Source organism: Myotis nattereri, assembly GCF_964212035.1.
Source record: "Myotis nattereri genome assembly, chromosome: 1".
Lineage (NCBI taxonomy): Eukaryota > Metazoa > Chordata > Mammalia > Chiroptera > Vespertilionidae > Myotis > Myotis nattereri.
Window position 1 is genome coordinate 99,991,821 of NC_138075.1, and position 16,322 is coordinate 100,008,142.

Sequence of the window (16,322 nt, forward strand, 5' to 3'; positions counted from 1 at the left end):
TTGGCTTTCAAATAATTGTTCTACAGACTTTCTAACAAAAAAATATTAGAGTATTCCCCAAAATAATGATAACTAACATGTATTGAACACTTAACTATGTACATCCACATTCTAGTTATTTTTATGTATTTTATGTAGTCAGACTTGTTCTGTGTGGCATTAGGACAAACTAGCACAGAGAAGTAAGTAGGCATCATACCAAACTGACTGAAACTGTATCTCAGTAGAATGGTTTTTAAAAGAATCACTAACATTTAGTGAGAGCACCCTGAGTTTCACTGTGTTATCTTATCCTATATAATAAAAGAGAAACATGGTAATTAGCTGTACATCCGCTACCCCTCCCATTGGCTAATCAGGGCTATATGCAAATTAACTGCCAGCCAAGATGGCGGCCGGCAGCCAGGCAGCTTGAAGCGAACATGAGACTTGCTTGCTTCAGTGACAGAGGACTCCAACGTTCCCTGCCAGCCGCTGCCAGCCTCTGAGCTTGCAGTTTGAAACATTGTTACAAATATAGAAGCTAAACAAAACCCCAGAAACCTGCTTTCAGCCAGCCTGAATCTCAGAGCTGGAGCTGAAACAGTGTTTCGATTATGGAACCCAAACAAACCAGATACCTGCTTTAAGCAGCCAAGGCCTAAGAGCTGGAGCCAACCCTCAGAGCTAAAGCTGGCCCAGAATAAAAAAAATAAAGAAAAAAAGGAGCGGTTGGGAGCTTCAGTCACCCGCCAGCCTGAAAACAGCCCTCAGCCCCTCACCCAGACTGGCCAGGCACCCCAGTGGGGACACCAACCCTGAAGGGTGTGTGACCAGCTGCAAACAGCCATCATCCCCTCATCCACGCTGGCCAGGCACCCCAGTGAGGACCACCACCCTGATCCAGGACACCCTTCAGGGCAAACCAGCCGGCACCCACCCATGCACCAGGCCTCTATCCTATATAGTAAAAGGGTAATATGCCTCCCAGCACCGGGATCAGTGTGACAGGGGGCAGCACCCAAACCCCCTGATCACCCTGTGGCTGTGTGTGTGACAGGGGGCGGGGCCACAACCTCCCTATCTGCCGCGCTCTGTTCATGACAGGGCAAGGCACCCCAACCCCTGATCAGCCCTGCTCTGTGTCTGATGGGGGGAGCTCCCCAACCCCCTGATCGCCCTGTGGCTCTGTGTGTGACAGGGTGCGGCACCCCAACTGCCCCCCACAGGCCCTGCTCTGTATGTGACAGGGTAGAGCCATAACCTCCCCATCGGCCCTGCCCTGAGTGTGACAGGGTGTGGCACCCCAACCCCCTGATCCGCCCTGCTCTGTGTGTGACAGGGGGCGGTGCCCCAACTCCCCTATCGGCCCTACTCTGTGAGTGACAGGGGGGAGCTCCTCAACCCCCTGATTGGCCGTGCTCTCTGCGTGACGGGGGGAGCTCCCCAACCCCCTAATCGACCCTGCTCTGTGCGTGACAGGGTACTGAGCCCCAACCCTCCTGATGGGCCCTGTTCTGTGAGTGATGGGGGCAGCACCCCAACCCCCTGATTGGCCCTGCTCTGTGCGTGACGGGGTGGCGCCACAACCTCCCCATCGACTCTGCCTTGGGTGTGACATGGGGGGGTGCCCCAATCCCCCAATCGGCCCTACCCTGAGCGTGACTGAGGGTGGCATCACAACCTCCCTATCCGCCCTGCTCTGTGCATGACAGGGAGTGGCACCCCAACTCCCCAATCGGCCCTGCTCTGAGCCCGACCAGGGGCTGCACCTAGGGATTGGGCCTGCCCTCTGCCACCCGGGAGCAGGCCTAAGCCAGCAGGTTGTTATCTCTCGAGGGGTCCCAGACTGTGAGAGGGCACAGGCCTGGCTGAGGGACCCCCTCCTCCCCACTCCCGAGTGCACAAATTTTTGTGCACCGGGCCTCTAGTCTATATATATAAAAGGCTAAGTGACCGTTTGTCCAACTAGCCAGTACATATGACACGCACTGGCAATTTAAAAATAAACGCTGCCTTGCGCATGCACAAAACATATAAATTCTCACTGGTGCCAGTCACACACATGTGTTTTAATCTGTCATTGTCAATCCTGAATTTGGTTGTTTTTGTTGACATTCAATGTGAACCACATTGCAATTAATTCATCAACCGTCCCACCAACCGACCTGCCAGTACATATGACGCACACTTGCAATTTAAAAATAAACGTTGACTCACGCATGCGCAATACATATAAAGCTCTCGCTGGTGCCAATCACATGGGTGTTTTAATTTTATAATACTAATAGTGGCCCAGTGCATGGATTCGTGCACATTGGAAGGAAATTAATTAGAAGAAAGATTCGTGTGGTAATTACATTATTGCAAAACATTACATGTCAAAATAGTATATGTATAATATAGTATTATTAAATTAAAATACAAAATATTTTAATATCACTATTCTCCCTTTCTCTATAATAGAAGTGTCAGAGATGAATGAAAATCACTAAAATGTATGTGAAAATAATATATACATTGATTAATAAACAATTACAACATGATATAAAAACAACAAAGACATGATATAAAAATAACAAAAACATGACATAAAAACATTGATAAAAACAATAATTGATAAATTAATAAACAACATGATATAACAACAACAAAGACATGATATAAAAACAATGAAAACATGATATAAAAACAACATTGTTAAAACAATGACTAATAAATTGATTAAACTTATTCTAATATCTTTCTGTACACCACATTAAGAGTATAAACAGAGTGCTTGCCTAATTTACCTTGTGATGAAGTATTTACTACTTTAAATTTATTTTATTTTATTGTTTAAAGTATTACAAATAGTAGTATACTTCCTTTTTTCCCCATTGACCTCCCCCTGGCCTACCCTACCCCCCAGCACATGCCCTCACCGGCCCCCTTCCAGTGTCTTGTGTCCATTGGTTATGCTTATATGCATGCATACAAGTCCTTCGGTTGATCTCTTACCTAACCCCCCCCCCCCATTGCTCCCCTGCAACGATGCATTGAACAGACTGTCAAACTACAGTGGGTAGGTAGGGGAGGATACAGCTTTAACTTTAACGTCACATGCTCTTCGATTTTGAGAGAAAGCAACATATAACTGACCATGTCCTAAAATGGGTTTAGGTAGGAATATTCCTACTCTGTCTAGAGTTTGACCTTGTGATTTATTAATAATCATTGCAAATGCTGGCATCACGGGAAACTGTCTTTGAATTAATTTAAATGGGAGGCCAGTGTCAGACAGGGACAAATCAATTCTTGGAATCAGAACAACCTCTCCTTCCACAGATCCTATTAATACTTCAGCTTCGATTATGTTAGGTCACAATCTTTTGATAATAAATCTGGTACAAAGACCCCATTTACTATTAAGATTTCTCAGTAGCGTGATGATTGCACCGACTTTCAATTTTAATTTATGACATGGAATTCCCGAGGGAGTAATACTATTAAGAAAGTCGATGGGGAAATTTTCCTTGTGTGAGTCAACGTTTATTTTTAAATTGCCAGTGCATGTCATATGTACCAGTCAGCCGGTCGGTCAGACGGACAGGCGGTCAGTCACTTAACCTTTTATATATATAGCTACTATACATACTACTTTAACATGTAATTTTTTGCAGTAACATAATTACCGCATGAATCTTTCTTCTACTTAATTTCCTTTCAATGTGTACAGATGCATGCACCAGGCCACTAGTATAACTATAATAAGCCAGTGAGGGGATATCTACATTTATTTACACACCAAAACACTGAGGCTTGGAAAGGTTAAGAAAATAGTATGTGGCAGACCTAGCTTCTGAACCCAAATCCATGGGCCTCAGCAAGACCAAACTGGACCATCTTCATAGAGTTGCCTAGCAGCAGTAACCTCCTCTTAATAAAGGAGTTTGAGAAGAGAATATCAAATGTCAAGTATGATATAAAATAAACTCTCTATTGGGGATGCCTTTCAATTCTGATATCAGATTCTTCAAGTAATCAAATTTCTGAGCAAACATAACTCACTTTTTTTAAACTTGACAAATCAAAATCACATAACTAGGAGAGTTTATATTGACGTTCTCACTGCTTTTATTTTAATTCTTTTAAAAAGGGGGGATATAAAGAGATTTACTTTGATATTGAGTGGATAAATCAGCACCACTACATTTCATAATTCTATAGTTAGCCATTCATTGATCTTTAAAAAAAAAAAAAAGGTTTAGTATGCATCTTTGTGACCTGCACTATAATAGGTGCAAGGTAGAAATGGCACACAATACCCAGAAGTTTCTGTCTTACTTCTGAAACTGGTGTAGCCTTTAACTTACAAAGTAATGAACTATAATTATAAATGAATACGTGCAAAATTAGCGTTGTATGAAATAGTCCACTTAACTCAGTGCTTCTCAAATTTTCTACTGAAGTATTCCTAACAGCCAAGAATAAATGCCATGGGAGGTCTAGGAAATCAACTTGAAAGGAGGCCTCTACAAGTTGCATTTGTGCAACATAGTATAATCTGTGTGTTAATATAAAAATATTTTAAGTTACCATAACCAGTGTCACTTAAATTGAAATCCAAGTTGCTTTGCATAACCACTAGAACATTGCCTTATATCTCTGGGAGTACATACATCCCAGTTTAATAAGTTACAGCTTATAGAAGTACCTTATATTTATAGTTTTATTCCCATTGAGAAAGATCTTTTCAATGAAACCTTATAGATATAGGAAAGAGGTATTTACATGATTCATACAGTCAGAGATATTCAGACTTGTTCAGTTTTATGGGATATTTCATTTACTTTTCTTTCCTCTAATAGTTTATCCTACAGGTGGTTAAGTAGATTGAAATACAGAAAATTACATACATTGGTGAAACAGAATAAGAAAAAAATACTTGGAAGAGTAGGTTGTAATGTATTTTGGGTATTTGAGAATGCTTTGAAGTTTTAAAGGTTAGCAGAAATATTACACACATATGCAGAGAATATTCTCTTATTGATTAGCACATGTAGTTCAGACGAATGTTTTACTAGTGTTTATAACATTTATGTGGGTTTTGAACTTAAAATGATTTTAAATAAAATTGTACCACAAGCATACATGGAAACCCTTTTAAATGGTTATGTTTGTTTTACGGAAAATGTGGAAACAAAAATTTATAAATATATATATTTTTGTTATTGTTTAGGAGAGAAGCCATATGAATGCCCAAACTGCAAGAAACGTTTTTCTCATTCTGGTTCCTATAGCTCACACATAAGCAGTAAGAAATGTATCAGCTTGATGCCTGTGAATGGGCGACCAAGAACAGGACTCAAGGCGTCTCAGTGTTCCTCACCATCTCTTTCAGCATCACCAGGCAGTCCCACACGACCACAAATACGACAAAAGATAGAGAATAAACCCCTTCAAGAACAGCTTTCTGTAAACCAAATTAAAACTGAACCTGTGGATTATGAATTCAAACCCATAGTGGTTGCTTCAGGAATCAATTGTTCAACCCCTTTACAAAATGGGGTTTTTAGTGGTGGTGGCCCATTACAGGCAACCAGTTCTCCTCAGGGTGTGGTGCAAGCTGTTGTTCTGCCAACTGTTGGTTTGGTGTCTCCCATAAGTATCAATTTAAGTGATATTCAGAATGTACTTAAAGTGGCAGTAGATGGCAATGTAATAAGGCAAGTTTTGGAGAATAATCAAGCCAATCTTGCATCCAAAGAACAAGAAACAATCAGTGCTTCATCCATACAGCAAGGTGGCCATTCTGTTATTTCAGCCATCAGTCTTCCTTTGGTTGATCAAGATGGAACAACCAAAATTATCATTAACTACAGTCTTGAACAGCCTAGCCAACTTCAAGTTGTTCCTCAAAATTTAAAAAAAGAAAATCCAGTCCCAACAAACAGTTGCAAAAGTGAAAAGTTACCAGAAGATCTTACTGTTAAATCTGAGAAGGACAAAAGCTTTGAAGGAGAGGTGAATGATAGCACTTGCCTTCTGTGTGACGATTGTCCAGGAGATATTAATGCACTTCCAGAATTAAAGCACTATAACCTAAAGCAGCCTGCTCAGTCTCCTCCACTCCCTACACCAGAAGCTGAGAAACCTGAGTCTTCTGCTTCATCAGGTTCTGGAGATGGCAATTTGTCTCCCAGTCAGCCACCGTTAAAGAACCTCTTGTCTCTTCTAAAAGCATATTATGCTTTGAATGCACAACCAAGTGCAGAAGAGCTCTCAAAAATTGCTGATTCAGTAAACCTACCACTGGATGTAGTAAAAAAGTGGTTTGAAAAGATGCAAACTGGACAGATTTCAGTGCAGTCTTCTGAACCATCTTCTCCTGAACCAGGCAAAGTAAATGTCTCTGCAAAGAATAATGATCATCCTCAGTCTACAAATGCAAATGAATCTAAGGACAGCACAATAAATCTACAAAGTCCTATGAAGATACCTAACTCTCCAGTTTTACCAGTGGGATCAACCATCAATGGTTCCAGAAGTATTACATCTTCCCCATCACCTCTAAACCTTTCTTCATCCAGAAATGCACAGGGTTACTTGTACACAGCAGAAGGTGCACAAGAAGAGCCACAAGTAGAACCTCTTGATCTTTCACTACCAAAGCAACAGGGAGAATTATTGGAAAGGTCAACTGTCACTAGTGTTTACCACAACAGTGTTTATTCCGTCCAGGAAGAACCCTTGAATTTGTCTTGTGCAAAAAAGGAGCCACAAAAGGACAGTTGTATTACAGACTCAGTACCAGTTGTAAATGTAATCCCACCAAGTGCCAACCCCATAAATATTGCTATACCTACAGTTACTGCCCAGTTACCCACAATCGTGGCCATTGCTGACCAGAACAGTGTTCCATGCTTGAGAGCACTAGCTGCCAATAAGCAGACTATTCTGATTCCCCAGGTGGCTTACACATACTCCACTACAGTCAGCCCTGCAGTCCAGGAACCACCCTTGAAAGTGATCCAGCCAAATGGAAATCAGGTAAAAAAAAAAAAAAAAAAGGCTCCCTCCCAAATCTGTTTAGTAAAATGATAGTTTGACTTATTTCTTTTTTTAAATTTATTTATCAATATTACAAATTTATTTTAACAAGCAGCAGTCAGAATTTTGGAAAATGTGATATTTTTCTAACATTTAAGTGGAAATTTTAAGCTTAGAAATATTGTACATTTTGGAAATGAACAAAATAAAACTGGAAAATGAATTTTTTTAGAGCCATGCAGGTTGCTACGAACTCACTTTTAAAAGTAAATAGATGAGTTTTTGCTTTAACTTAGTAGCATCTTGTCTTTAGTTGTTTCCTAATCCAAGGTATAGTTATCAACTAAAGTTTAAAGTGTTAGTCTACTATGAAAAATGGTTGGTAAGTCTCAACTAAAGTCTTGACTGTTTGAAGCTAGAGACAGAGAAAAATATTTGAATACTCACTAATTGGACTTCTCTTTTTATACTAATTTCTGCCTTGATTATGATCATTAGTAATTGAAATATGTTCCCATTCACAGACATTCCACAACAAGCAAACTTAGCTGTCAGTTTTTGTGTTAAGAATTCTGTTTTAAAAGGCTTTAATTAAACCGAATTAAGTATACTAAGACCTCAGCTAGTAAATTTACTGATCATTTTATGAACCTATAATTAAGCAATGTTCAGTTATATAATAATTAATATATATGAGGAAATATGATTGTGAATCACTATATACATTTTTTCTTTTTAACTTTCTCCCAAAATTCATGATAGTTCTGGATAAAAATGTTATGTGTGATTGTGGTGTATTTCATTGTCCAGACTTTTGTTTTCACTAACATGTCTCTCCATTTTTTCCCATCACTTTTTTATTGAATAAAGTTATTTCATCCTTTATCCAAACATGTTCAAATGTGTTTAATATCCTCCCCTTAAATATTGCTACCAGTTGGGTTTTCTGTAATTTGTGATAACTCAAAAAAACTTTTCATATGACCAGTAAATTCATCTAAATTTTTAGTGTATAGAATAGTATGCACACCTTTTAATAATAGATGGGGAACCACTAACATTTCACTTAATTATGACTATATCAAGTAGCAGTGAAAGTGAAGCCAACTTACTTAGCACTCACTGGCAGCTCAGAAATGACCCAGACAGATGACTGCTCTTCTCCTACCTTACAAAGCTGTAAGAAATGTTGTGGAAAACATTTAAACTTTTAGAAAATTTGTGGGTTTAGAGGTAACAGAATGGAAGACATTAGAAAAGACATAAAAGAATCTTAGGAGACCAATTCTACTACAAGCTCCCTGTAGGATTATCCTACTTGCGGACCTCCTATATAAATTATCTCCCTGAGACTGCCTGAAATGTTTTTTTTTTAATTTTATTTTTAAATAAATCTTTATTCAGATTATTACAATTGTTCCTCTTTTCCCCCCCATAGTTCCCCTCCACCCAGTTCCCACTCCACCCCCTGCCCTTACCCCCCACACTGTCCTCATCCATAGGTATACGATTTTTGTCCAGTCTCTTCCCACACCCCCCACACCCCTTTTCCCCACGAGAATTGTCAGTCCACTCCCTTCCTATGCTCCTGATTCTATTCTATTCACCAGTTTATTCTGTTCATCAGATTTTTTATTCACTTGATTTTTAAATTCACTTGTTGATAGACATGTATTTGTTGTCACTTGGTTGTTCATAATTTTTATCTTTACCATTTTCTTCTTCTTCCTCTTCTTAAAGAATACCCTTCAGCATTTCATATAATACTGGTTTGGTGGTGATGAACTCCTTTAGCTTTTTCTTATCTGTGAAGCTCTTTATCTGACCTTCAATTCTAAATGATAGCTTTGCTGGGTAGAGTAATCTTGGTTGTAGGTTCTTGCTATTCATCACTTTGAATATTTCTTGCCACTCTCTTCTGGCCCGCATGGTTTCTGTTGAGAAATCAGCTGACAGTCATATGGGTGCTCCCTTGTAGGTAACTAACTGTTTGGTGCTCCCTTGTAGGTAACTAACTGTTTTTCTCTTGCTGCTTTTAAGATTCTCTCTGTCTTTTGCCCTTAGCAAAAGACATTTTAATTATGATGTGTCTTGGTGTGGTCCTCTTTGGATTCCTCTTGTTTGGGGTTCTCTGCACTTCCTGGACTTGTAAGTCTATTTCTTTCACCAGGTAGGGGAAGTTTTCTGTCATTATTTCTTGAAATAGGTTTTTATCTTGCTCTCTCTCTTCTGGCACCCCTATAATTCGGATGTTGGTATGCTTGAAGTTGTCCCAGAGACTCCTTGCACTATCTTCATATTTTTGTATTCTTTTTTTCTTTTTGCCTTTCCAGTTGGGTGTTTTTTGCTTCTTCGTATTTCAAATCTTTGACTTGATTCTTGGGATCCTCTCTAGTCTGCTGTTGGATCTCTGTATATTATACTTTATTTCAGTCAGTGTATGTTTAATTTCTAATTGGTCCTTTTTCATATCCTTGAGGGGCTTACTATATTTCTTGGAGGTTTCTAGAAGATTGAGTAACCTTATAACCATGGTTTTGAACTCTTTATCCAGTAGTTTGCTTTCCTCCATTTCTTTTATTTGTGACCTGTTTCTTTGTCTCTGCATTTTGGCTGCTTCCCTGTGTTGAGAGAATGGCTTTGTGTGCTAAGTGTCCTATAGGGCCCAGTGGCTCAGCCTCCCTAATTACCTGAGGTGGACACTCTTGATGCACCCCTTTGTGGGCTTTGTGCACAGTCTTGTTGTAGTTAAGCCTTGATTGCTGTTGGAGGAATTGACCTCCAGGCCAATTGGCTGTGAGGACCAGTTGTGTCTACAATGGGAGAACTTCTGTGCTGGACACACCCCTATGGGGCAGGACTTGCTTCAGTGGGGTTTTGGCACTCACTGTGTCTGCCCCCTGAGTGTGTCTCTTATGAATGTGAAGAGTTGTAATCTGGATGGTGTCACTCTGACCACTGGGTACACTGGCTCTTGGATCTCCAAGGAGGTGCAAAGTTAGCCACTGCCTGAGGCCACCCAGCAGGAGCTACAGAGAGATCTGCAGATTCCTCTTCTTTGTTTGTGGTTTGGAGGTGCCCAGATGAGGCCCAGCTGTGAGGCAATGCAGGCTGCTGACGAGCGTTAGACCTTCTTTTGGAAGCTCTGGGGTTCTCTGACCCAGCTGCAGTTTGACAGGTTTTTAGGCAGAGAAAGGTCAGGACATTCGTATGCAAAAGCCTCTGCACACAGCTTGTGTGGGGACTATAAATTGGGTGGGGTTGGATCTCAGGGAATCACCAGGGCAGAGCAAACAGCAATGATTGCCCATCAGCCCTCCCCCGGATAGGTCCCTGGGTCTCTGTGTCCCACAACCCCGTGCAGGAACAATGACTGCTATAAGCACCTCTGGGAGAAAGCTGCCCTCACATTCTGGCCTGATGCCAGACAGTCCGGTTTCTCTCTGTTATGAGTCTGTGTCCGCAGATTCTTGCCCAGAACTGGAGTTTAGAGCAGTCTGGAGCTTGTATCTCCCTCCCGATTGAAAAAGACAACAGCGTACCCAGCTGCCAGCCCCTTTCGCGTGCGCCTCTGTACCTCCACACTTCCACACCATTGCACCTCTTACTGGACTCAATGTGCTTTTTTCTTTCCTTCTAGTTGTAGAATTTCCACTCATCCAGCCTTCCCTTGGTTATGGATGATATTTGTTTTGTCTTTTAGTTGTAGTTTTAATGTGGTTGTGCGCAGTAGCAAGTTCAGGTGTTTACCTTTGCTGCCATCTTGGTTCCTCCTTTGGACCTCCCTGAAATGTTTTTATTACACTGAAATTCTAAAGATTCATTTTGACTAACAAGTATTCTTGTTTAAAAATATGCCTGCATTGTTTTTCCTCTTGTTCCTTAGAAAATGATAGAGTAAAACTCTCTTTTCAAGGAGACCATAGAGGTTAGTTCACAGGACTTTGAAGCTCTAAAAGATACAGTTTGAAGACCACCTTTAAAAATATAATCTTAATTTTTGCTTAGTGAAACCCAGGATAAAAAGATGAAAGTAAAGGATGCAGTTAGATATTAGTGATTATTTAACAAACTTAAAGTTAAAATTTTCTGCAAATTTCTGATGAAGTAATGATTCACAGGGAACTAAGTAAATTTTATTACTACACATTTTACATGTTTTCTTTTTGGTGTCCTTTCCTTTCAGTGCCAGTTGACCTAACCACATTTTTTTTACAGTTGTGACTGTATTGCCCCCAACTTCACTTTCATCTACATCAGCCCCCACCTCTCATCTAACCCCACTGATGGAACCCATTTTCAGTGATAAGCAGTGTGCTTGCTTTGATCAAGTTGTTGAAAGTATAAATCAAAGTAGTTCTTTAACCTATACTTTTATGTCTCTTGTATCTTTTAAATTTAAATTAAATTTTCTTATTCCTTTTTTTTCTTTAGGATGAAAGGCAAGACACTAGCTCAGAAGGAGTATCAAATGTAGAGGATCAGAATGACTCTGATTCTACACCACCCAAAAAGAAAATGCGGAAGACAGAAAATGGAATGTATGCTTGTGATTTGTGTGATAAGATATTCCAGAAGAGTAGCTCATTATTGAGACATAAATATGAACACACAGGTATGTTGATGAACCTAACAGTTTTTTAAAAATGACCCTATAACCCTTTTCACAATCTGAAGTGAAATACTTTGTAAGGATTTTATTTGCTTAAAACCACCATTCTATTTCATAGCTGTCATATTTTTTACAGGTAAAAGACCCCACGAGTGTGGAATCTGTAAAAAGGCATTTAAACACAAACATCATTTGATTGAACACATGCGATTACATTCTGGAGAAAAGCCCTATCAATGTGACAAATGTGGAAAGCGTTTCTCACACTCTGGGTCTTATTCTCAACACATGAATCATCGCTACTCCTATTGCAAGAGAGAAGCAGAGGAACGTGATAGCACTGAGCAGGAAGAAGCAGGACCTGAGGTCCTAACGAGTGAGCATGTTGGTACAAGGGCATCTCCCTCACAGGTCGACTCAGATGAGAGAGAGAGTTTGACAAGGGAAGAGGATGAAGACAGTGAAAAAGAGGAAGAGGAGGAAGAGGATAAAGACATGGAAGAACTGCAGGAAGAAAAAGAATGTGAAAAACCACAAGTGGATGAAGAGGAGGAGGAAGAGGTAGAGGAGGAGGAGGAGGAAGTAGAGATGGAAGAGGAGGAAGAAGAAGCAGAGAATGAGGGAGAAGAAACAAAAACTGAAGGTGCCGTGAAGGATGATGGAGCTGTAAATCAAGTGTGCAGCTTAGAACAAAAAGTAAGTGAGGATAGTGAGCAAGTGTCTGAAGAAAAAACAAATGAAGCCTAATAGTTTTTCTAGAAGGAAAATAAATTCTAATTGGTAATGAAGTTTGTTCTATATTATACATGCTTTTCATGGAAACACAGTAACCTGAATACTGTGATTTCTGTTCACTACTGTGTAAAGTAAAAATTTAAAAAAAATACAAAAAAAAGAAAGAAAAAAAAAACACAAAAAAATCCAGGTGTGCCTGAACCTCAGACCTAGTAATTTTTCGTGCATTTTTCAAAGTTAGGGACAAGTTTGAAACGTGAAGCAGATTAGAAAACTTTAATGACTCAGAAAGCAAAGATGTAACAGGTTAAAGAAAACTGATTAAACATCTAGCACTGTTTCATTTTATCAGTATTAGTTATCACTCTTATGTTGGTTTATTCTTAAGCTGTACAATTGGGAGAAATTTTATAATTTTTTATTGGTAAACATATGCTGAATCCACTTCAGTATTTTATTATGTTTTTTTTTAATGTGAGAACTTCTGCACTACAAAATCCCCTTCATAGAGAAGTATAACGCAGTTCCAAATTGTGCTAACTACCTTTTATAAATTCAGTCTCAAAGGTAGTACTTTCTAATATTTAGATGTCAGAGTAGAGTGTATTCTCATTTAAAATGTATTGTTAGCCTTAAGAAAGCAGCCAGTAGAGAAGGACAGAAGTTTCTTACTCATGTGGTTTAAAATAGAGTTCAAAAGATTGTCATTGGGTTCTGATTGCAGGGACTAACAGTGTTAATACTGGTAAGGACAGCAGAGTCTTCACAATCAGTGTTTGTAATTGTGTTTGAGTATGTGGTAACAAATATGAAGGATATGATATGATATGAAGCTTTGTATCTCCTTTGGCCTTAAGCAAGACCTGTGTGCTGTAAGTGCCATTTATCAGTATTTTTAAGGCTCTAACCCGCCTTCATTCAAAGTGTGGCCTACAATAACTAGCATTTGTTGATTTGTTTGTTTTATCAAAATTCCAAAATAAAACTTAACCACTGACTGTCAGAGAAACTGAAACACTGGGACATTTCATCTTTTAATTCCTCAGTATCCATTTTGCGTTAATTGACTTTCAGAATTTCTCTACAGAAATGAAAGGGAAATTTTCTAATCTGCTTAATCCATGTACTTGCATTTCTGACATGGACATGCCATTGTTATTTGTCTCATAACTGTTTCCAAATGTTAGTTATTATGGACCCAGTTTATTAACAACATTAGCTGATTTTTACCTATCAGTATTATTTTATTTCTTTTAGTTTATAGATCTGTGCAACATTTTTGTACTGTATGTCTTCAAATTTGGCAGTATTAATACCCTTCTTACTGACATATGTACTTTTAGTTTTAGAAAACTTTTATATTTATGTGTCTTATTTTTATATTTCTTTATTTATTACACAGTGTAGTGTATAATACTGTAGTTTGTATTAATACAATAATATATTTTAGTATGAAAATTTGGAAAGTTGATAAGATTTAAAGTAGAGATGCAATTGGTTCTCTTGCATTGAGATTTGATTTAACAGTGTTATGTTAACATTTATACTTGCCTTGGGACTGTAGAAAAGAATTTAAATGAGAATGTATTAGTTTTACAACTACAATCAAGTCATTTTACCTTTACCCAGTTTTTAATATAAAACTCTTAAATTTTGAAATTCACTGTGTGACTAATAGCATGATGCTCTGCAGTTTTATTAAGAGATAGCCTAACCATAAAACTCTCATTTCCTTAGTAAGCCAAATTAGGATAACCTTATATAAACAGTGTTGGGAACAATGTTTAACATTTTGTGCCAATTTGTTCCTGTATTCATGTATGTAAGTTGCAAAATCTGACTCTTCATTTTTAAGTTCCTTGTTACACCATGATCATTTTCTAGTTTTTTACCAGACTCCCCCATCTCACAATAAAATGCATCAACAAGCCTGACCTGCTGTCATCTTTTAATCCTTTTCAAGATTTTCTTTGGAAAACTCTGTGAAATGGGGTATTACACTGTCATTCTGCACTTGATTTATCTTGGGCTGAGTGTGGGTAACAAACTAAATGTTTTAGACATTCATCACTAAATTATGGATGTTCTTGGGGCTCTTTCTGGGAAGGTCAGAGTTGACAACTAAAGGCCTCCTCAGAGGTTCCTCCCTCTTCCTGAAATCCTGAATTCTTTATCCCATGACTTCTCATCCTTCAGGTCACTCCAGGGAAGCCTTTCCTCTGTACTACCACACCTCCTTGTACCTTTTTTATAATAGCTCTTAGGCAGTTATTCATATTTCTTCCCCATTAGGAATAGAGGCCATGTCTGCCATATTTACTCTCAGATCTTCTGTGCCTTGCAGAGTGCTTGGCACCAGTAAGTACAACATTGAATGAAAATATAATTTGCATGTTAAGATAGCTTAGCTGTGTTTACACTACTATTCTGCTTCTAATCGAGAATATATATGTTAAATGATTCCAGAAATTTAATAATTTTCTTACTCAGGTCCTATTACACTAGACAAAAGAGACAAAAACTAAATTACACTTTTTTATTGTCAGACTGTTCTGATTTGAGAGTTTATTTCTAGGTGTATTTCTGGTGTTTTTCTTCTTGTTACATGACACAGGTATTCAGGGCCTGTGGATATATGATATGACTCCCTCCCACAGAAGTGAAAGACCAGTCCTAGTAGACTTTATTTTAGGACTCAGTTCCCTTTTTATAGCTTCACACTAAGTGCTCTTTAAAGTCAGGTTGCTTCATTTCTTCTGTCACTAAGGACAGCTACCTAATAAATAAATACATTGTACAGGGCTAGGAAATAAGAATAAATACTCCTTCTTGGGAGGCATTCATACTGTAATAACTGTACTAAGAAGCTCAGAGAGGGCAGTGCTTAGTACATGTGGATAAATGGCTAATACAGGAATCTAGGCATTATCAGAAAAGTTTTTGAAAAGTAAAATGTGTGAACACTTCCCAGTATTCCCTCAAAATGCGTACTAACAATGCCATATGTTATTTACTTGTGCCATGCAGAGGTGCTTCACTGCTATTATCAAAATTAATTTTCACAAAAGCCTTACAGAATTTGAAGACCATGTGCCCATGAACACTTATAATTTAAGTATCAGAATAAGGATTTTAACACAGGCCTATCTGACTCTAAGATTCATGCTCTTAACTACCCTATATCACATCTCATGTAAGAATACCTTACACTATCTACATATAAACTCTAATCTCTAATATGGCCTTAAAGAATATGAGTAGAAAATGTCAGCAAGACCAATATACATTTCATAACGTGGTGAAAAAAAAAAAAGAGGGGGCATGAGATTTTTTAAATCTATGTGAAAACTTAAGATTTGCCTTGAAAACATGAAAATGTAAACTTAGAACACATTTCTTCTTTTAAGATCAATGGGAGTGTATATCAGGACAATCACAATATGGACTTTGTCTCTGAAACCAAAAAAAAAAAAAAGTGGCATTTCCTCTGCTCTATGCATTCCATTCAAAAACATTTTTTTCCCCAACAACACATGTTGTTCATAAAAAGAAACCATATTATGGACCATTAACCAACTCTCAAATTCAAAAAAATTGCAAACAAAGTGTCTCGAAATACAAAAGAATTATACTAGCAGAAATATATCTGGAACCCTCCCCCAAATTACTAGATATTGGCAGCATATTTCTAAGTGAACCATGGGTTAAAAATTAAGATAACAATTATAAAATATGAACTAAATGAAAATGCAACATATCAGAACTTGTGTGCAGCAAAAGCAGTGCATATAAGAAATTTTATAACAAATGCCTCTATTAGAAACAAATAGAAGACTCAGTCATCTAGCTTCCACCTTAATAAACTAGAAAAATAATAATAAAACAAAGCAGGAAATAGGCAATAATAAAAGAGAAATTTATGGCATAGAAAACAGAAAAACAGTGGAGTAAGACAATGAAATCA

General features: G+C 38.3%; 1 protein-coding gene across 4 annotated transcripts in view; it reads left to right on the plus strand.

Annotated features, from left to right (window-relative positions):
- The window catches only part of ZEB1 (zinc finger E-box binding homeobox 1), a 304,864-nt gene extending 290,572 nt beyond the window's left edge, over nucleotides 1-14,292 (plus strand). For all 4 annotated transcript variants that reach the window (XM_081100685.1, XM_081100684.1, XM_081100687.1 and 1 more), the window contains 3 exons: nucleotides 5,201-7,011; nucleotides 11,446-11,626; nucleotides 11,760-14,292. In XM_081100685.1, the coding sequence (XP_080956811.1) occupies nucleotides 5,201-7,011; nucleotides 11,446-11,626; nucleotides 11,760-12,370 (2,603 nt within the window). In that variant the 3' untranslated portion in view covers nucleotides 12,371-14,292. The remainder of the gene's footprint in view (nucleotides 1-5,200; nucleotides 7,012-11,445; nucleotides 11,627-11,759) is intronic.
- Nucleotides 14,293-16,322: the final 2,030 nt, after the last annotated feature.